The sequence below is a fragment of the Notothenia rossii genome, assembly GCF_949606895.1.
Source record: "Notothenia rossii genome assembly, chromosome: 3".
NCBI classification, from domain to species: Eukaryota; Metazoa; Chordata; class Actinopteri; order Perciformes; family Nototheniidae; genus Notothenia; species Notothenia rossii.
Window position 1 is genome coordinate 76177791 of NC_136901.1, and position 22035 is coordinate 76199825.

At 41.5% G+C, this 22035-nt stretch overlaps 1 protein-coding gene across 1 annotated transcript in view; it reads right to left on the bottom strand.

Annotated features, from left to right (window-relative positions):
• Nucleotides 1-3285: 3285 nt before the first annotated feature.
• Nucleotides 3286-22035, bottom strand: part of diaph1 (diaphanous related formin 1) — a 94807-nt gene continuing 76057 nt past the window's right edge. The window contains 11 exon segments of the mRNA XM_079672319.1: nt 3286-5660; nt 13117-13200; nt 13203-13205; nt 17627-17759; nt 18234-18396; nt 18571-18697; nt 18884-19013; nt 19686-19925; nt 20255-20356; nt 20726-20820; nt 20977-21075. Of these exon segments, the coding sequence (XP_079528445.1) occupies nt 5479-5660; nt 13117-13200; nt 13203-13205; nt 17627-17759; nt 18234-18396; nt 18571-18697; nt 18884-19013; nt 19686-19925; nt 20255-20356; nt 20726-20820; nt 20977-21075 (1358 nt within the window). The 3' untranslated portion in view covers nt 3286-5478.

Here is a 22035-nt window from a genome sequence, read left to right on the forward strand (position 1 = left end):
TTAAAAGCAATGTATTTTTACTGGTAATGTGTTTCGTGCCTGCACCGCGTCTTTTTCTCCGGTCGGGTCGTGGAAGACCGGAAGCTGTGTGGTTCATAAAAACATGTTCTTACTCAATATCAAGCCACAATTATTGCTTTTATTTTAAATCGTATAATTTTGGACTTTTGTTGCCGTTTGTGAGGAAAATAAATGGGGTTCAGAGCCTCAGAATACTGAAATCTGTATTTAAAAAAAAAAAATTCCTTCTAATTTGTTATTCTTTTCAAAATAACACACTGTTATTTACTCACCAATAACACACAATTATCCTTGCTTTTATTTATTGGTTTGATTCCATAATCTCTGTCTTTTTTGGCGTCCGTCAGGAACTGAATTTCAAAATAAAAATAACCGGAAACAGACGTAGGCCTCTAGGAGTTTAGGATGGCCGAAGACACTACACTACCCATAATCCCCAGCTATCGTTTAGGACTACAGTCCCCGTGATTCATCTTCAAACTCTGGGATTGGATGTTGGAGTGGCAGTGCGCCAAGGTTACGCCGAGCGTCAAACAGCTGTTTGAAATGGAACAAAACCACGCCAGACTATCCAAAACTGGAATCGAACGCACCCCCCGGAACTACACATGCTGGCTATTGTGTTTCGCAAAATGTTCCATGGGACTTCTCTACTGAACGTTTTCGTTTTTCCCACAATTAGAAGTTGCCAGTATTAAACACATTGGTGTTATCAAATGTAAAACATATAATTAATAAATGGGTGAAAATCGCTTGTGTCCATAATGCGCAGCATTAATATATACCCACGTGACAGCTCATTGTTACTTTGTAATTCTACTCCACAATTCAGAGGTTAACCTGATTGCCAAGTGCCAACAATCAGGAGAGATATTTGATAGTTGGTGCTTGAGAAGACTAAACATTTATCTGCAATTGACATGAATGGAAACGAGTAATAAAGTATATTCATTACTCGTTATTCTCTACTAATAGTTAATTAAAGACTGTATAATGGCTATTTTGCACATCCCTTTCAAGATTTCAAGATTTTCAAAGGTTATTGACATATCATATACACAACTACGGTGTATGCAATGAATGAAAATCTTGGGTCACAGGTTCCTCAACAGCACATTACAAGACATCTATCAATATGTGTTTGTACCTCCACCATTAAACTGTCATATTCTGCACATTTCTTATACTATCTACATACATAAGAGTATAATTCATATGTATAATATCAGTTAAAATAAGTGCTTCAATATAGTTAACATTGCAGGAAAGCAATATATTAGACGTTAAGTACTTTGTCAGGCTTAATATTTATCTGTAGATACCCCCAAAGTTTTTTTCTTATTTAAAAGAGGACCTTAATCTAAAGTATTATTTAATGTTTAAATAAAGGTTAATTCGTTTTTCTGTTTTGCACCTCCTCCTATTAATATCTGTATCCTGCTCTAAACTGTTTTATTGTAGAGATCACTTACAGTATCTTCTTGATTTTTTATATTCTATATTTCTATCACAGACCTTCTACTTTCCCCCTATGAAAGTATGTACTCTTAATATTTTTTTAATCAAATATAACATAAAAACAATAATTCAATAACGTGCTTTAACCACTAGGCGGTGCACACAAGGTACACACAGCCATAATAACTTTGTATTATTAGTGTAGGACACTTATGTATGTACAACATCTGAAGATGTGTAGTTTTATTCATGTTTTCACATAATTTTACAGCATATTGCTATACTATTTCAGACTCAGTATTTACATTCTTATATTCAAAGAAAATCAAAGTCCTTTTATCAGCTGTGCACCGTTATGGTGTAAATATAACCTATCTACGAATTAGATCAAATATAAAAGTCAGCCGAATTAAGGTTGATACTGCAAGGAGACGTATTGTGTGAAGAGAAATTGAAGATGTTGTTTAATTGTTGATATATTTATGATCCACGTTAAGTATTCAGTTTCGGCGGCATTTCTTCCAATTTTTCCAAAGGTCTTCTCATCAGGGCTCTATAAATAAAGAACTACGGCAGATCTGTAATATGTAATGCAGCCGAACCGTGTATTACAATGCCGTTATGTGATGACTTTCAAAGAGAAAAGCAAGAACACTCGGAATTAAGTATTATTTTATTATTTTAAAATGTTTTCCGGATTTCATATCATATAAACACCAAATCCCAGCATGCATTGCGGCTATAACATCCAATCAGCGAGCTTAAACCATTGCTGAGGATCTTGGGTAATCGCTCGAAATGCCCAAGTCTGTTTCCGGTTATTTTTATTTTGAAATTCAGTTCCTGAAGCCCGAGATTATGGAATTAAACCAATAAATAAAATCAAGGATAATTGTGTGTTATTGTTGAGTAAATAACAGTGTGTTATTTTGAAAAGAATAACAAATTAGAAGGATTTTTTTTTTTTTTAAATACAGATTTCAGTGTTCTGAGGCTCTGAACCCCATTTATTTTCCTCACAGACGGCAACAAAAGTCAAAAATTATACGATTTAAAATAAAAGCAATAATTGTGGCTTGATATTGAGTAAGAACATGTTTTTATGAACCACACAGCTTCCGGTCTTCCACGACCCGACCGGAGAAAAAGACGCGGTGCAGGCACGAAACACATTACCAGTAGAAATACATTGCTTTTAAAATCGTGCTGTGCAACACGAAAAAAAAGGGGGAAATCGTGTTGGTGAACACGAATCAATAGATTAAAAATCGTGTTGGTGAACACGAAATGCCATGAGACTGGGTTGGATTATATTTTTTGTTAGGAAAATGTTCTGAGTCATGGACAGAGGGTTAGTTTGCCGAAACAAGCATTAACCTAAATCATTCTAAGGAAATATCAAGCTAGATGTTGTAAATTTGTTTTAGGAGTTCAGCAATACTACTCGTTATGCAAATTATGAAAAAATGCAAAAGGCATTAAGTGTTCTCTTTCTCCCTCACCTGCTCACAGTTCAAGTCAAACACTGGCTATCAATGCTGGAAAATGTCTCCTGGAATTTATCAGTAAAAATTAAGAATTCAAATGTTTATACATTCTTCTGCTGTCTTTTGGCAATAAAATAGCATTTCACAGAGTGCAGAAACCATCTGGTATTTTACTGCACAATGTGTTTACGAGAGAGAGAAAGAGGGAGAGAAAATTGAAAATGATTTGCTTCAAAATAAATGTACTTTGGCAAAAATAGAGAACTACATTTGATCACAGAAAAACATCTACAGATGACGTGCACGTTCAGACAAATAAGCCAGTCACTCTATTTATTTACTTAAGACATTTTTAATAGTCCTGGGTAGCAAACAGAATGACTATGTGCATTATTCTTTATACAGAGCAAAAAAAAAATGGTGTCTCCATTCAAATACATTAGAATAATCAACTGTAAAAATCACATAGAAAAAAATCTCTTAAAAAAATTAATAAACAATAGGAATGATCAGATTAGAAAACAACAATTCCAGTGATTATTTCCTATTCTCATTTTAATCTTTCTCTCCATTATGGTGCTTATTAAAACTTTCAATATCTGGGACCCAACCGCCCGGGACTGTCCACCTGCAGAGACGAGCAGAATGAAACGCAGCAGCCTCCAGTTTATCCCGTGCTTCAGAGGAGGCGCAGCAACTTGTCTTTTCTCAGCGTTACTGGATTGAAACGCAGCTGTAGCACTTGAATAAGGATCTCTACACCTATACTGTACTTGAAGAACCTCATTTATTTGTATGTTAAGTGCCAGTTCCTCCATGCCCAAAGATATTCCAATTGTAATAGAAGATATATAAAAGCTGGTGTTGCTGGTGTAGATTATTTTATTTCTGAAATGCTGAAATGCTGAACTTTCTGAGATACAATAATTTCCCTCCTTCCTTGGGCACAGTTAAGCACCGATCTCAATCAGTGGCTTGATAAAGACCGCTGGAGTCCACCCGGTCGTTTCTAGATTCCTGAGGCTTGCTGGGTATCAGAGCTGGAGCACACACACACCACAGTATTGTGTTTGCATAGTTATACATATTGCATGGAGCAGCTGACATCACCTCAGGATTCCTGTCAGATATTACACCACAACATCATGGCAACATGTATGCTGATGGCTACTGAATGCAAATAAGAGCAAGGCCAGACATTCATCAACTACTGTTGCAGTTCAGTGGGAGAGAGAGTGGGTGAACAACACAAACACACACATACTTGTCTCAGCAGTTTTAGGGCATTTTTCCAGTGGGCTATATCCTCAGCAGAAAGACCACAAGGAGGGTTTATGAAACCTAGGATTTATGACGGCATGGTTGGTACTGTTCAGTAATTACAGATGGCAAAAGACGCACACACTTAAACCTAAATGCACAAACACACATATGTATGAAGTCGAATGTGCACATAAAACTAAATATAGGTGGCTTACTTCACACACTTATTCTCAAAAACATACAGGCATGTAAACTGCTCAGGCTAGCTTTTGTATGGAAACACCCTTTAAAAAGTGAGTTTTCTTTTGGTTTAACTGACTGTAGAACGTTCTCCGCCAATCTACATCTTCTCTCTGCGGTTTATAGGAATGTTCAAGATAATGTATATAAGCAGTTTCTTCATATAACTGTTGTGGGCATGTGTGGTAGCTTAGACACATTTGTGTAAATTGTGTAAATTTATATATTTTATGTGAAATCTAACTAAAGCGTGCTAACCAGTGAACACAATCCCTTCTCCCTCATTACAACAATACAGTGATCCACCCAGGAGAGGACTGCTGTTTGAGTCCACACAGCCGCGAGTACAATCTGTGATTGGACATTACCTGGGAGTGAAATGACAAGACTGGATGTCTATTGGTTGGCACTTTTTTTTCAATAACACAGCAAATTGATTAACATTAACAAACAGTAACATACAGTATATGAGACAAATACAAAGTGATATGTTTCATAGGTTTAAAAAATATGTGAAAAAGCGCAAAGTGGTCTTGGCCTGGAACGTCCACAGGAAACGCTGCAGGATGCCAAATTCCAGACATTCCCAGTCTACATGTGGGTTGCAGAAAATAACCACAAAAAAAGGAAGGAGCCCTTATGAGTCAGTCTTTGGAATGGCCTAAGATGCCCTTTGATGAATAACAGGTGAATCAAGTGAAACAGACAACAATAGATATGTGCACATGCTGAAGAAAGCAATAACATGTTTATGACGATGGCAAAGGTCCAAAGGTTGATGAGGGACATCCAGGGGGTCGTGGCTGAGATGAGAGCCCCGCACTCATCCTCTGCCACTCCCTGTCCTCCCAGAAGACACAGTCAATGCTACCCTTAAAGAGGGGTCTGATTAGACATGGAGAAAACACAGGGCTTTTTTTCTCAGATTTATATTGGCCCCTGGAATGGCTAGGAAATACATCTGCGTTTGGATAAGAATGACTTAGTCAAATCTTTCTGTGGTGGGGGCCTAATTGGACCGAGAGAGAGTCACCTCCAGTAACTCCTCTAATGACTCATCTCCTTCTAGTTTGGGCTTTTCCTTCTCCTCTGACTTTTTCTTCTTTGCTTGGCTGGATGGAGGCGTGTCTTCCTGCATCAGCTCTTTGGCCAGGATGCTGGTCACTGCATGACCAGCTCGTCGGTGGTTGGCTAAGGAACAAAAGGAAAGAGAGTTAGGGAGATCAAATAATTGAGAGATCGTAATAATGAAAGTCATGTTTATGGCATAACAAGTCCATTCGAGAATGTCAGCGCATGCCATAAACTAACATATCTGATGTGTGTGCAAGAAATATGTCAGTTAGCCAAACAACATCACAACGGCAGACACGTACTCAACATATCACTGACCATAGGCTTTTGTTCTGAATGGATGCTCCCTTTCATTACAACATACACATACATGCACTACCATGACACACAAACGGCTTAATGGTGTGGCTGTACGTGTGGATGAATGTGACATCTGGAGCAACTCGCTGTGTGTTGTCAGATTAAACTCAACTTGATCTTGACAAAGTGGGAACAATTAGGAAAAGGGGGGAAAAAACGTGAGGCATTAAGAGACATTGAGCGGAAGAGGAAGTGGGACTGGTGGGATGGAGGAAGGGTGAGTGTGTAAAAGCAAAACAAGGGTAAGATGCCATGAAGAGCAGGATGATTCATGCTGGGGGAAGATTACGGAGGCAGGGATCAATGAAAATGAGACGAACGTGGATGGAGAGATTGACTAAGAGGAGGAAGGAGAATACATCACATACAACAAGTGGATTTAGTGAGGAAAGATAAGAGATGGCGAGGGACGCAGAGCGAGTGGGACAGATTGTGCCCTGAGGATGTTTGTATTCTTCTACCTGCTTACTCTGTTATTTCACACACACACACACACACACACACACACACACACACACACACACACACACACACACACACACACACACACACACACACACACACACACACACACACACACACACACACACACACACACACACACACACACACACACACACACACACACACACACACACACACACACACACACACACACACACACACACACACACTATCCTATACCACTTGTCACTCTCCTGAGTGGGAGGACAGCTGTGCAGCAGCGGCCATTTTGAATGATATAGGTCAGTGGGAGATTGTATATGCTGTTAAGTGACGCCTGGTGTATGTTTTGAATAAAAGGTTAACAAAAGTAAAGAACACATGTGTCATCACAAACACACAGAGTGATGCAATGTGTTCCTGTTGTTACTGAGAACAACAGATCAATCAAACAACGTCATGATGCAAACCAACAGCAATACACATGCAAATGAACCATGTTCACACAAACAACAAACCAATATTTGACACATGGTTCATATCGAGCAAAGAAAATATCACACAAAAACAGAAGTTACCGAACAGGTCTCCAGAACTAGCTGTGACAAAGACACAATTGAGTCTGGGGAGAAAGAGGAGAAGCAGGATTTGGTGATTCAAGTTCACAGTTGACTTCTTTGTGTCAGCCTCAGCTGGACTGATCAACACTGAGAGCTGGGGTGTCAAAGTATCACTTAACACACTTTCCTTGGAGAGGCACACACATCGCTCCTCATCTCTCACAAACACCAATACATGGGAAAGCTTTCTCTCTCAGTGAACTCTCACAGATATCTGACATATCTATTTCTGGCCCTTTCCAAACTTCTCTCCCTCACTCATACATGTACTAATGAGGAATTATGCAAATGACCCAAAAACCGAGTGTGAGTCAGTGTGGGTGTTATCTTATGTGTGTGTGCAGTGTGCTGAGCTTGTCCTAAAAAAAAATCCAACCCGCAGAGAAAAGCTTTTCAAAGGCTGTCAACGCAGCTCGTTCCTCTCTCATCCTCCTCCACTCCCTCTTGAGGGAGAAGACAGAAGAGGAAGAGCCGGGATCAGAGGCAGCATTGGAAAACCTGCAGATTATCAAGAGGGAATGTATGTGCAAATGTTCCCTGTATTTAAATATACTTTAAAAACATGACCCTCAGAAGCAAACAGATAATCTGACAGACTGTTTTCAATGAGCATAACAAGTCACAGCCAACACATTGAAAGACAAAGGATAAGAATGAACAAATATTCTTTAGTTTTGTTATTGTTAACAAATCCAATGCAAAGACCACAACTTTAAACCTGTGAGTCATCTCAAAGGTTCCCCAGCTATCTGTGGGCCTCAGGTCTTATCTTATCCATCACTACATTCCTCAATCTGCTAAACAGGTAACCAGGAATATAAACTTTCATTAAAATAAATCCAAAATACTATTCTAAAGCTCTAGGCACTTTTGTATGGGTTAGGTGTTAATAGGTTCATCAGATAAATATAGAATATCTCCAGACTTCTCCTTAGAGCTTAGACTATAACTTTGGGATAGATCACAGTTTGTTGCTCCAGTAGCAACGTGGCCACCTACTGGAGATTAAATGGAACTACTGCAGTGTCTGCCCAGTGAGTTGCTTGGCCTACTGTACTGTATTTCTTGAGAAGCATTTCTCTTTCATGAGACCACAGCAATACACCCGCCATGTCTGAAGGTGATCTGATGTACGGTTGTAGAGGACCTTTTTGTCTTGCAGCTTTGAGAGATCTCTTGTGTGTAAAATCAGATTGAAAACAGTTGTTAAATGTCTCTTTAAAAGGAGCCGTTTAAACCCTAAGAAAAGCCCTGATGCAACTTAGGATCCATTACAATACTTAAAATAGGGACTACAAGTCAGGATATTTCGTCCTCTGGTTCTACAACTTTGACAATGTTTTCTTCTCGCAAGCCTTTTTACATTGTCACATTTCAGTACAAAAATCGCTTGAGTGCCCCTTTAACACGTGGCATTACAAACATAGGAAATACAGAGCATGTGTATCCAAAGACTAGCTCTGATGTTGACTTAATGATCCATGCACTTGGCAGGAAGCCTGGTGTGAGCAGCAGTAGGAAATGAGACGTCGGGACTCAACAAAGACTGTTGTGAGTCTGTTTACCGGCAATGTGAGGCTGAATGAGTGTGTTTGCACTTTGAGGGAACATCAGTGGCAAAGAGAGTCAAGTGTAAAGATCATCTGTATCACATTACTCTTCAGGAGACTTAATAATGGCTGCCTGATGAGGGAAAGATCACGTTGAGAAGAGAAGCTAATAGGAACTAGCTCAGTTGCTTTTTTAAGATTTACGGAGAATAACCCACGGCCTCTCGGATCAAAGACAGTCTCAACCCAATGAACATAAACTCTGCCTGGTGAGATGCCAATTTCAGAGCAGCCATCTTTATTGTCTTAGCTTTGTGTCAGTACAGAAGCAGTAAAGCCCCGGTCACATGACAGCATGGCATGATGGTGAAGTTGCAGATGAAGGCTGAACCTTCATCACAGTCCCAGCCTAGCAGGGGCTCATGTCGCCCTCGTCAGGACACACCACGTAACACACTGCTGCACTAGAGGATTGTGGGAGAGAGTGACGTCATCGAGCCCCACTGCTTGCTTGTGTCTGTGTGTTAGTATTGATGTGGAAGTATTCCTTTCATGTCACCAAATAGGCTCAACTGGTGCATACTGTATGAGACTCTCACTGGCATGTATTGTCCCATGGGTGTTTAGTATGCACGTGACATCACCACTGCTGCAGTAATGACCTGATTGACGAGTGCTCTCCTATTGGTCTGAATGATCTCCTCCTGTGTCTGTCTGTGTGGGTCTTAATGTGTGTTTGTGTGAACATCTGTGAGAGCACGGATCTCTATGGGGGTCTCTTTGTAGGAGCAGACCGTCTGTAGAGCCAGCGTGTGCCTCTATTGTTGCCGTCCCTTTTATCTCCATGTCTCTGTTGGGATTGGTGCTTTGTCAACTAGTTACTACTGCCATTGGTTATTGTGACAGGGGTCGTGACCCAGCAGATGGGACCATAGTGAATGTTTAGACACGTCATTCCTCTACACACAAGTGCCCTTAAATTGCTTTAAACACATACACACACAAATTAGCCTAATAAAAGGAATAGATGGACCAGAACTAAGAAACTGAGGTAGAGAGCCAGTGTGATACTGTTTGAGAAACTATCCAAGACCGTCCTCTGGAACGCTGCAACTTCTGTTTAGCTACATGTACCGGTATGCAAGCATCTCTGCGTGTCTTTGTATCGGCATTCAAGCATCTGGTGTGTGCGTTTTGTCTGCATGTGTTTAAAGTGGGGGTGGGCAGACAGCTGAGGATACCACACACACACACACACACACACACACACACACACACACACACACACACACACACACACACACACACACACACACACACACACACACACACACACACACACACACACACACACACACACACACACACACACACACACACACACACACACACACACACACACACACACACACACACACACACACACACACACACACACACACACACACACACACACACACACACACACACACCGCAGGGGAAGAAAAATATCGCAATGTTAGTTTTTTCCAATATCGTGCAGCCCTAGTCTGATGGTAATGTGAAATGCCATCTGATGACGCGTCTGAGCATCCAGCTCTATAGAGCGATATTAGATTAGATGTTACATGCTGCAGTAGTTCTATGCATAAACTACAATCGATATAAAGAACCCATTTCCCTGAACATATACCTCACAATGTAATTACAAATAAAGCATGCTTTAAGAACCACACCAAAATGTCCACTACCCAAATCTCCTCTATATCACTTTTGTGTTTTAAAAAAAAAAAAAAAAAAAAAGGCCAGATCAAACTTAGGCCAGAAAGTCTAAGTGATAACTCTTGGAACTTGGTCATGAAGTAAAACCTCGTGGCAATGAGTTTATGCATTATTCAAAATGTATGAAACTAAGAAGAATATGTCGTTGCTACTTGAGTATGCATGACTCCTGACCCCTCCTTCCCTGCTTTGCTTTTTTATAGATCATACAAGTGGATGAACCTTTGTTTTGTGTTTGCAGACTCATTACGTGACATCTGATCAGTGATACCAATGAAAACAAGAGTTTAAATCAATTGTATTTTGACTGCATGGAAAGTAATTAGACTGAGATTAGATAAGCAACTGGTTCAACCGGCCTCAGGCCTAGTGACAAATGATATCACATGCTCAGTGAGGGAGGGGGAGATGAGAAAAACATCACACTAAAATGATGCCACTTTTATGAGATCTCACAGCTCCAAATGTTTTTATTTAGAATCAGACCCAGGAGCAACCTTTTCTACCATTGTGTCACACTGTTGACTTGGAGAATTTGGAAAAATAAATCACTTTTTTAGTCTGTGGCCCCCACTGTTGCCAGATTTGAGTAGATCCAGAGTCAGGATGTGCGTCCTCTTACTTTAGGTCAACTGACTCAAGGCCTCTGACTCCAACCAACCAGTGAAATACAAACTATGTGTCAAACTCTGTCAGTGAAGCACTTTGTGTCTAGGAAGCCAAATGAGTAACTGGAAAGAAGCAAGGACAAAATGCAAACAGTCAAAGCTGAGATTTTCTAAGAACCACAGCGGGGCTTCACACCCTCCTCATCAGCCATGAAAACCCTGAACTTTGGCTGAGTAAAACAAAAATGACAAGACCGAGGAAAAAGAGGAGACGGGGAGGAGGTATGTGATTCATACAGCCACTTATATTCCAAATGTTTCCAACCACAGACAAGTGTGCAGAGGGAGGAAGGCTCTCCATTTCTCTCCCTCTCTCGAACACACATGTCAAGGTATTTCCTGTTAGGATTGTGAGGTGGCCAAACAGCATTATGGGTGACTGACTTAACCCTAAATGGGCCCCCTTTTTCTTTCATACAGTGCCTCTATTTGCGGCTGCCATTCTCCCTCCTTGTCCTCCTTTCACTGTTATCTTGGACAGTTTGGTGGAGATGAGCCAGAGCTGTTTGTGATTAAAGAACGTTTTCTGAACGTGGCAATTTTCCCTGTGTGACTTACTGGACTACCAGTTACAACACTGAGCTTCATTTCATAAAAATGTCATCCAAAGGCATTTGGTTATTCAAAGAAAAACTCAAATGAAAGACAGAGACAGAGAAAAAGATTAAAAAAAGAAAGAAAAAGTTGAGTCTACCCTCTGGGCTCTTCTGCTCTGGAGCCCGCTTCACATCTGGCTTCTATTGAGAAGGTATTGGGTTGCACACACTCTTCCCCGGCCTCTGTTATGTGTGAATACTCAACCCACACATCAGTGCATGTGAACAAACACACACACTAGCTCTCTCTTGCGCTCCCTCTCCCTCTCTCTCTGTCAGTTAATGGGCACTGGGCACTTTCCCACTCACATGGTTACACACAAGTTTCCTAACACATGGTGTCATGTTACAGAGTTACTATCCTAACAGCTCGTACTGCCTCATTTTTATTTGCACGGTCTTACCCAAACCCATTTTCTACAAAATGTGGTACATGGAACAGTTAAGCTGCATAAGGCAAAATAAGAACAAAGTAGTCTCCAGTAAGAGAATACAACTGGATTTGTCAGTAGGACACAAAGCAGAATAAGTAGCTAACCAGATTCCTGGCCTGTCTCTGCGAGCTTTAAAGACTGAACAACGCGGCCTTTATGAAAATCGATACAGCATGGGGTTGTGTTTGGGACTAGTCCTCAAACACAGAACATGATCTTCTGGCAGGCTTAGTAATGAAAAAAACAGCCATCCAACTTTTTTTTGTTCCAAGATACAATGGAGAAAAGGATTTGGAGTTGATTGAATGGGATTCAATAGATGTTATGATATATATTGTATGTACCAGTAAGAGTTAGCTGGGCTATGAAATCATGTGAAAAATGTGTAGTACTTTTTCGATCCATTTTTCTTATCACACATTGGGAAATTGCATATTGGACCATCAATGGATCCAAACTAATGCTACAATATATACAAGTTACATTGTGATTTAAGGTGAGCCCAGAAACGTTCCCTTTCCAGCAGAGGAATTGGAAAACCTTCCAGATTCCTGACCCATACATCATTCTGCACAGAGAGGGTCAACATTCCAAGAGAGCAATAAGCAAAGCACATGTTGGAGAGGAGGGGGACTAAATACATGTTTTGCCTATTGCCTATTCACTGATCCCACGTCCTTGAACTCTCTACCCACTCTGGTTTATTATCCCTAACCACATTCATATTCCTCTTATATTTTCCTATTCCACAACCACACCCCCACCAGTTGCCCCTCTCTTAAGTACCCTGCTGCCCACACCCTCCCTCTTCTTTTGTTGTTGTGCCAGCTAATGGTGAATTGGCTTTTCCCCCTTGTAACCCTGGCCAAGAAATACAGCCACCCCCCTCTGTCTCTGAGCCATGCAACAGATGGAACAGAGACATGGGGAACACAAACAAATATGTTGTTGTGTGTTGACAGAAACATAGAGACAGAGTTACAGGGAGATGGAACAAATGACTCTCATATGCTCCACATGTTTCAGTAATGTATGCATACCACAACTGTGTGTGAAAGGAAACAGAAATCTTTAAATCAAGTAAGACTTGGCACTTCACATCTGCGTGTTTTTCAAAGATGTACTGCTCTGCCTGTGTACCTGCTTGCCGTGGTCCTCTCTTTCTCCTGAAGGCAGCGCCCGACTGCAGCGCCTCCAGCAGACCATCCATGATACCAGTTTCATCCCGTCTGTAAACATAGAATGAAAACATCAGCAATGCATCAAGAAACACTGGATTAAATCAACATGTAGACTAGAGTCACATTTAAATTGTATTTCTGTCTCACACACGCCACTTTGATATCACAACCATGTTATTATAAATCAATTCAACCCTGACATTTACAAAACATCAGGGGAGTGATTGGTGGTTTTTCTAAACCCTCTACCTATCACTGGTTCTCACAGACACACCCACACACACACACCCACACGTGGGCAGGGAGGTTATTTACCAGCCATGTTGGCAAATTAGCTAAATTAACCCAGATAGGCAATGACCTAGTTCAGTTACTGTCTCTACTAGGGGCTACACACTCCACATCCAGGGAGGTAACCTCTAAAACACACACAACATTATTAGAAAGACACACCCACTGAGACCAAAGCTCCTCATAAACATTTCAATATCACAGAATGAATGAGTTCGGCTGATGGTTAAAAGATGTTGACTAGAAAGTAACCTTGTATTTGTGTGGGAGTACAGTCACAGTTTGTACACGTGGTCTTGTTGTTTGTTTGTTTGTTTACATCCACATGGTCTGGTGATCTTAAATCAGGAATCAGGGGGTACTTCATGACAATGCAGCTTTGTCTATAAGTGTATGAGTGTTGTGTCAGTATTGTTGTGTGGGCAGGATTCAGAGGCACAGCTCAGCCCTCAGGCAGATGGTTTTAATTATTTCTATTTGAACCTGAAAAGAGACAGAGGGGTCTGGAGAAGGGGGCAGTGAGGTTGGGGGTTAAAGGTTTATGTTGTCACCTCCCCAACCCCCAAACACACAAAAAAAACACATAGCTCTGCGCAAACACACACACACACAATATTTAATCCTGCAGTAAGCCATGAAGCAGATGGTCTGTGGCCTCTCTCGCCTGTCACGTCAGAGAAAGTCTCTCTCACACACACTCCACAGGACTTCCACAGCTCACATACACCCCTTCCTGTCCATGCTCTGCAACTGCACACACACACACCCCGCCCTTTCCATGCTCTGCAACTGCACACATAGATCAGAGGGATGTAGGCCATGTTTTTCTCCTTCCGGGAAAGCACATCTGGCACATTTCCGCTCAAACTAATCACATGGTTAGCTTAAAATACTGGTGGTAGCACACAGACACACAAACCTATTTGTGAAGATGCACTGGAGGCGATTGAGGGCCAACACAATGACCTGGCTGTGAATAAAGAAGTCTTATTGAAGCCAGAGTGAACTCCTGACTAAAATTAGAATGTCCTAGGCCAGTGCACTGTATAGCATATGCATGGAGCTCTTTAGTGTTTTTGTGTGAGTGTGGCCTCGGGCAACATGAAGCCATATAGTGTTTCATGAAGCCATATAGCTTTTTTTTTAAAAAGCTTAACAATGTTTGTTTTGTTCGAGGATAGTAAAGGGCTCATAATGGGGGGAATAACACTTGATGCATTAAACCACCTTTGGATAATACATGAGGGACAGATATCCAGTTAATGGTGTTATCATGCAGAATCAATACACCATTAACTTTGAAATGGCCTCTGAAACTGTGTTGGAAGACTCAGTGCAACAAATGCATGGATTGGGAGTAGGACAAGCATGCACACACACTGCACACACACACACCGCACACACACACACACACACACACACACACACACACACACACACACACACACACACACACACACACACACACACACACACACACACACACACACACACACACACACACACACACACACACACACACACACACACACACACACACACACACACACACACACACACACACACACACACACACACACACACACACACACACACACACACACACACACACCTCTAGTGCAGGATACAAACAGCAAGGTACATGAGCTGCAGCAAATAAGAACATAAGACGGATTGATTTGTGTAATTGGGTTGGATCATGAGCTCTTAAAGATGTCTCTTTAAATCTCTTGTGTGAGGACAACATGTTGTGTGGAGCAGTAGCACCCCTAAAGGACGTTCACACAATAACATTTGAAGATGTAATATTTTAGTAGCAACTACGGCAGAAAGAAAAGCAGAGAAAAGGGGGGAAGAATCTCTATATTCCTCATGTGCCATGATGGTGTCTCTCTTTCACAGTGGCCTGGAGTAAGACAGGCTACTCAGGCTTATCCTATCTCATCCTCTCTCTCTCTCTTCGTGTGCTTTTCTCCTCTCCTCCCCTCTTTACAACACAGTCTAATCCTCAGGAGAGCATCTGCTGTTCTACTACCTTCCCTCCCCCACACTACGCCCTTTACTCACTCTCTGTGTGGAGCACGAGCACTCCTTGTGGCAGTTCCCATACCAGCATCTGTGTGGGAGTGTGACCACACATGCACACACCCTTTACCACGTGCATAACAGCCTCAACCTTTTACAGACAGCACTGACACCTAGCTGTGGAAACCAGGAAAAGCCAGTTGCCAAGTAGTCTGGCATTTGTCCAAGGATGACAGCCAGTAATAGATGTTTCATTACAGCAGCATGCAGTATTTATCAGATCAAATTAGAGAAAAGGTCTTACATCGAGCCCAGAGAGTGAGTGTGGGATGTTGGGTGTGTCAGTCTGGTTGCTTGGAGCCTCAGCTATGTTTTATGAGGGCTAAATAAAGCCAAGGAAACACAGTAAATGATGTGGGGATCAGAAGATTCAAGAAGTTATAATCTAGAAAGAATCTCAGAGGTTTCTGTTATTCCGAATAACTATCATCACATGCCTAGATCATGAGCAGAAAGAGTCCCAGTGAGTGAGCGGCTGCCTGTCTGGCTCACATAGGAATGACAAGGCCACAAAGTGCAAACACACACTGACCTTCCAGGGTTTACCCAACGACTGGGATAGTGTACAAAGAGACAGAAAGTGAGAGAGAGGAACATTCAGAGAATTGAGCAGATAGGGAGGGTATGTGAGTGGGGAGTCGAAAATAAAAAGGGAACAAGGACGTTGTTGGTGTGAGAAAGTAAAGCTGCTGTTAAACAACCTTTGTGTAAAAGCCATCCAGTGTGATGGTACAAGCAAATACAAGACAAACGCCAGGTGTGTGTACGCCAACATTTCCTCGTGGTTGAATTTGAATAGGGGGGGTTATCGAATGACTCCGGGCTACAGGGGGCAACCAAATATGCCACCTGTATGTAAATGATCTCTCGCCCACTAACGCTCATGAACAACACACACATGTTTGAAGAACTATAATGTTCCATTCGTGCATGCCTCTAGAAGCTGAACATGACATTTGACTACTTCACTTTCTACCACAAAATGTCAGCTATGTACGTTAAACACTGAGAACAAATATTCCAAGTGGGGCCTCTGTGCTTGCTGTTTCTTTAAGAGCCCTTTAAATGGACACGGGGGGAGGGAACGGGGGAAAAAGAAGGAGTAACGGAACAAAAGCAAAATAGAGAGAAGAGGAGAAGCCAGCTGGAACATGGAGAACTAGGAGGAAGGCCAGGACTACTTTTTGTAAAAGAGGTTCACTGAAAAGATGCAGAGAACTCTTTGGCCAAAGCAAGAGTTCTCTAACATATAAGCAAAGCAAAACAAAAAAAAGGCATAATTTGTAACACAAATACAAACACTTATAAACTAAGTGAACTTAGGCTGGAGCTCATTTTGACTGTGAAGTCCCAAGGGAACAGGACTGGAGTCGGAGAGAGGAGGAATGTTCTGAAACTAGGTCAGTCAGAGAGAAGGGGAAAAAGTGCCTGTGCATTAATGTGTGTCTGCAGGGCAGGATTTGAGAGTTAACTGTGTGTATACGGGGATGAGAAAGTGTGAGAGAGAGAGAGAGAGAGAGAGAGAGAGAGAGAGAGAGAGAGAGAGAGAGAGAGAGAGAGAGAGAGAGAGAGAGAGAGAGAGAGAGAGAGAGAGAGAGAGAGAGAGAGAGAGTGTGTGTGTGTGTGTGTGTGTGTGTGTGTGTGTGTGTGTTACATGGGACAATATGCTGCTGGCCTTTATTTAAGGATATGAGCATCTCATAGAAGAGTGAAAATGTGTTTTCCTGCGATAAAGAGATTTAGGCGTTCTTTCAGTTCTCCTTTATGCGAGCAAATCCCCGGTTCACCAGAGGAGTGAACAGAGGTCGCACGGATCCTTATGTGCATCCTCCTTGTATCTGAGGAGCCTGTTGTAATTGTTTTACTTCTAAACACAGGTCATCAATATTAGATTAACTACGGTCTATAAATACTGATGGGTTCTGAATTCACACACTCACAAAGACACACACACACAGACACGCACACAAATATTCCACAGAAGTGTGGACTCTGACTGCCCCCAGCTGGAGTCTGAGGGAAATGCAAACTGAGAAACAGGGAGTGCTTTTCTTTCTCTCAGACACAAACAGAAATGACAAAGCAAGTGTGACCTGTGTTGATGTCGAGATGCTGGTTCTTCTTGAGTTTCTCCTCCTTCTCCTTCTCTGCCTTCTCCCTGGCCAGTTTGGCCCTCTTGATCTTCTCTTCAGCCTCCTTCCTCTTCTGATTCTCCTTCACTGCTTGCTGGTGGGGAAACACACAGAACAGGTATAAAGACAGTGTCTGTGCTTACATTGAGTTTGGGGTCTGGTGAGGACAAGTGGAAAAAGTATTAAAAGTGATTTTTAGAACAAAAACTCAAAGCCAGGTGAATGATGGCTCTGATTGATGTGTGTGTATAAACATAACTTCAAACTCAGGGAATGGCAGTTATCCATAGTAACTGGTAAAACAGGTCACCTCCTGCGGGAGCCCTTTCAAACGGCACATTTACAGTTGATGTGTAAACTGTCGCTCTCATTCTTTATTATTGTCAATACAAACACACAGCCTTTTTTCTTTTATTGATTTGACATTCAGTCTGTCATCATTTCCTCTTTCCTACATTTTTTTCACTTATGTGTATGTCCTTGAACTCTATGTGCAAGAGCTAGATTTGATTGAGAACCACACCGGCAGATCAAGCTTGAGTTACATCATTCACACAGAAAAACACACCTGGAACATGTTTTTAAAGGTGTTGAGGTCTCCAAAGAATTCCTCAACTGAGATTTTTCTGGGGTCAAAGACAAAGTACTGTCCCAGGTCGCTGTATTGCTTCTCCATATTCTTGTGCAGCAGATCCAGCTTCTCATGCTGCTCATGGGCAGAGCTCACAAAAATGTGGAAACACGATGTTAAGGAATATACAACATATATCTCTGTATGCTAACAAGCCATGACAATCATTTATAATGACAGGATCTATTGCTTTAATGCTTTTATAAACAGACTGTTTTATGTAATTACTGAATAACTTGATTACTATGAAATATGTCATTTAAATAAAGAGGATATTGCCATCTTCTCCACAAACAGGTCCTTGTCATTTTGTGGAGGGGGGAAGGTTTCCAGGTCTTTTTCCAGTGTCTTGATCTGACGGCCCATTAGCTCAAGGTTCTTCTGGAGTGTCTCTGCCGAAACTGCAGGGAAACATTATTGACACAGAGCACGTGCATACAATGCTCATCATGGACTGTTGGTTTTTCAAATGACTATGACAATGAGAGCACAATGTACTCATAAAAACGATTGTAATGCGTATTCAGGGCTTTTCATGGATGATGCTATGTAGCGATGGATAGAGATCAGTTAAATGACCCATGTACCTCTGCTGGCCTTTTCCACATGGACGAGCTCGTCTGCAAAGCCCATGATCTCTGGGTAATGCTCCTGGCACACGTCAGCCAGGAAATGGAGCAGTGTCTGCTTCAGATCAGCTGTTTTGGTGTCACGAAGCTGATTGGGAGGATGATTGGTTTAAAAATGGCACAGTGAAATAACAATTCATCAAAAGTATTTCATGTCTGCACGACTGTCAGTGTTTCTCAGAGTCAGATAAGGGGTTTGCAAACATCCAGCATTTCTAGACTTGTGTTCTTTTGCCTATATTTTACATTATCACATTATATACATACAGTGTAGATATCACTGTTGGTCCACTACGTTGGTGTAGCATCACTGTACTGATAGAGGAGCTATAGTGCCATGTGTACAACATATATAACTATCTCAAATACTACATACATATAGCTTATATTGAAATACAAAGGGGGAGACCTTTGTTTGTTATTGACTATGTACATGTGTGTTTATGTTACTCACCTGCATGAAGTGGAATAATATGACACAGAAAAAGTTTCCGCTTTTGTGGAGGGCACCCAAAGTGAAACCAAAGATATGAATGATGAATTGATTCCACTTCATACTGTCATTGTGTTTACACTGCAGGTAAGGCCCTATTGAGTGACGGCTTAACGCGTATGAGACCCAGTTTTATGTAATTTACTAGCATTTCTAGTTGGTCTTCAAGAAATACAAGAAAAGTAAGACTGATGGCCTTTCCAGTCCACTCAATACATGTGTGTGTGAGTTTGTGTGTGTTTGTGTACTAAGTCTAAACCTCCCTACCTTGCACAGGTATGATATAGAGAAGCCAAATGCCTTCCCATTGCGGGAGCCAGCGTTCATGTAGTTCCCCACGAGGAGGATGATCTCCAGCAGCTTGGTGAAGGACTGGCTCTTACTCAGCTCCTCGCAGGCCGCTGTCACAGACACCACATCTGGCTTGATGTTGTTCATCTGCTCCTCGAACTGCAGCCTGAACAGGATGGCCTGAAGCCGTGGCATCAGCCGCTTTATACCGGACATCTGAAGAGAGAAAAGAGGGACTCCTGATGTGTTTTTACCCAACATAGATTATGCGCTTGTGTGTGTAGCTGTGTGTGGCTGAAGGGGATTTCATCCATTACTCACATCTACCACAGTTGAACAAAGAAGTCTGTGTTTTAGCAGCATGAAGTATTCTGTGTCTAAATGACTGACGACTGTGTGACTCTATATCAGTATTTCAACTTTGTCTATGGCTCATTACACTGATGTCCCTGCAATGGTTGGGTTCAGTCAGGCCCTAGTCAGCTGGGACATGCTTACAAAAAACAAAATGATGTGATGTTTGATTTGTGTGCATGTTTTCTCACCACTACTCCAAACTGCTCGGACTCAGCCAGGTCGTCGTATTCATCCTTCATTTCTCCCAGGACCTTCAGCTGCTCTGCTTCTGGCAGCAGTTTGATCAGGTTCTAGGTGACAATAAAGGCAACATATACATGAAAGGATCTAGAGACACTTCAAGTGTCTCAAACTACTCCTTGAGGGACATTGGTTTACAGAAAAGCAACTCTATTGACCACTTTCTTCAACCTGTGTCTGGGCATGCACACTGAAGGACAATTAGCTATTGAGCAGTATCCTTAAGGATCAATGTGTGAAGAATTTTAGAGATGCCTATGTTACGCTGCCAGGTCTCCGTTGCAAAACAGATAATGGAGTTCAACCTCCTGGTTAAGAAATATCAAATTAAATTAAACAAGGCAGAGGTCTGCTGTAGGCTCTATTATGAGCTGATTGTACTTGTATTATAGTTTTACATGCAGATCTGAAGTCTGTACCTGAAGCATGGACTCTGTGATGACCTTCTCGTTAACCTCAAAGATGGCGTTTTTCATTTCCACATAAGGAAGACGGAACGAACCCAGGAAAATGGCTGTTTAAACAAACACAATTAAAAGCAGTTATTAAAGAAAACACAATTTAATTAAACAAATGTTATTGATGACATTTTAATTAAGCTGTTCACTGAATGAATTTACAGAGCCACGCCATTGGTGTCAGACTTTGAAACCATTGGTAAGAGACTTACAAAGGTTCTGCGAGGTCTTGGAGTCAAGAATCTTCAGCTCCTTCACCTTCTTCTTGTGCGTCGTTTTCTTCTCATCCACGCCATCTTGCTCCTTTTTGGCTGGAGAGATGGATAGAGAAATGGGGAGGGGGGTGGTAATATTCAAAAAGAGATAGAAGAAAGGGGAGACTTTGTTAGAATTTGCATCTTGGTAACTTTCTAAATGTCAGATGACTATTAAAGCTGGATATAGAACATGTTTTGAAAAGAAGTACAGTGGGTTCTGTAATGGAAAGAAAAGTGGATTATGGGTAGAGGGTCTATGTGACGGCTACAACAACTGACAGAGTTGGCATGGCCTTCACTTTTTTTAATTCCCTCCCGACTGTATGGTGTCATGGAGGTGTTAGAATTATTGTATCAATGGCCTTGGGTATGATGAGCTGCTATGAAAGGGCTAGGGGCAAGACATCCTGTGTGTGTGTGTGTGTGTGTGTGTGTGTGTGTGTGTGTGTGTGTGTGTGTGATTAATACGGTGAGACGTTTGTCGGCTGTAAGGCATACAAAGTTTGTGCTCACACACATGCATGTGCACTACATTCTGATACACGCACGCACACACACACACACACACACATACACGCACTTGACAGAAACACTTCACATTAACTGGTTCTGACAAGGTTAGGATTGTGAGTGTAAGGATGTGTCAGCGTGCGGGGGGTGATGAGAACGAGGGGTGAAAGATGAACAAGCACACGGGTTTGACCACATGACAGCCCACTGTACAGACCTAACGTCAGCAGATTACTGGATGTCACATTTGTTCACGCAAATATTATCTAACCACTCATACTGAATCTATCAGTTCAAATACTGTATCTCATGATTAGGGAAGAAATCATTTGTCGACTAAATAAGGCACAATTTATACATTTATCAACCACTTAGTTATGTAACAGTTGTGGTAGATTCTCAAATGTATATGATATTTCTATTATAAAAGGAAATGCCTTATCAACTTGTAGAAAAAAAGTTATTTCCTGTTCTTGACTGAGATAACTTCCTTCAAACAATATT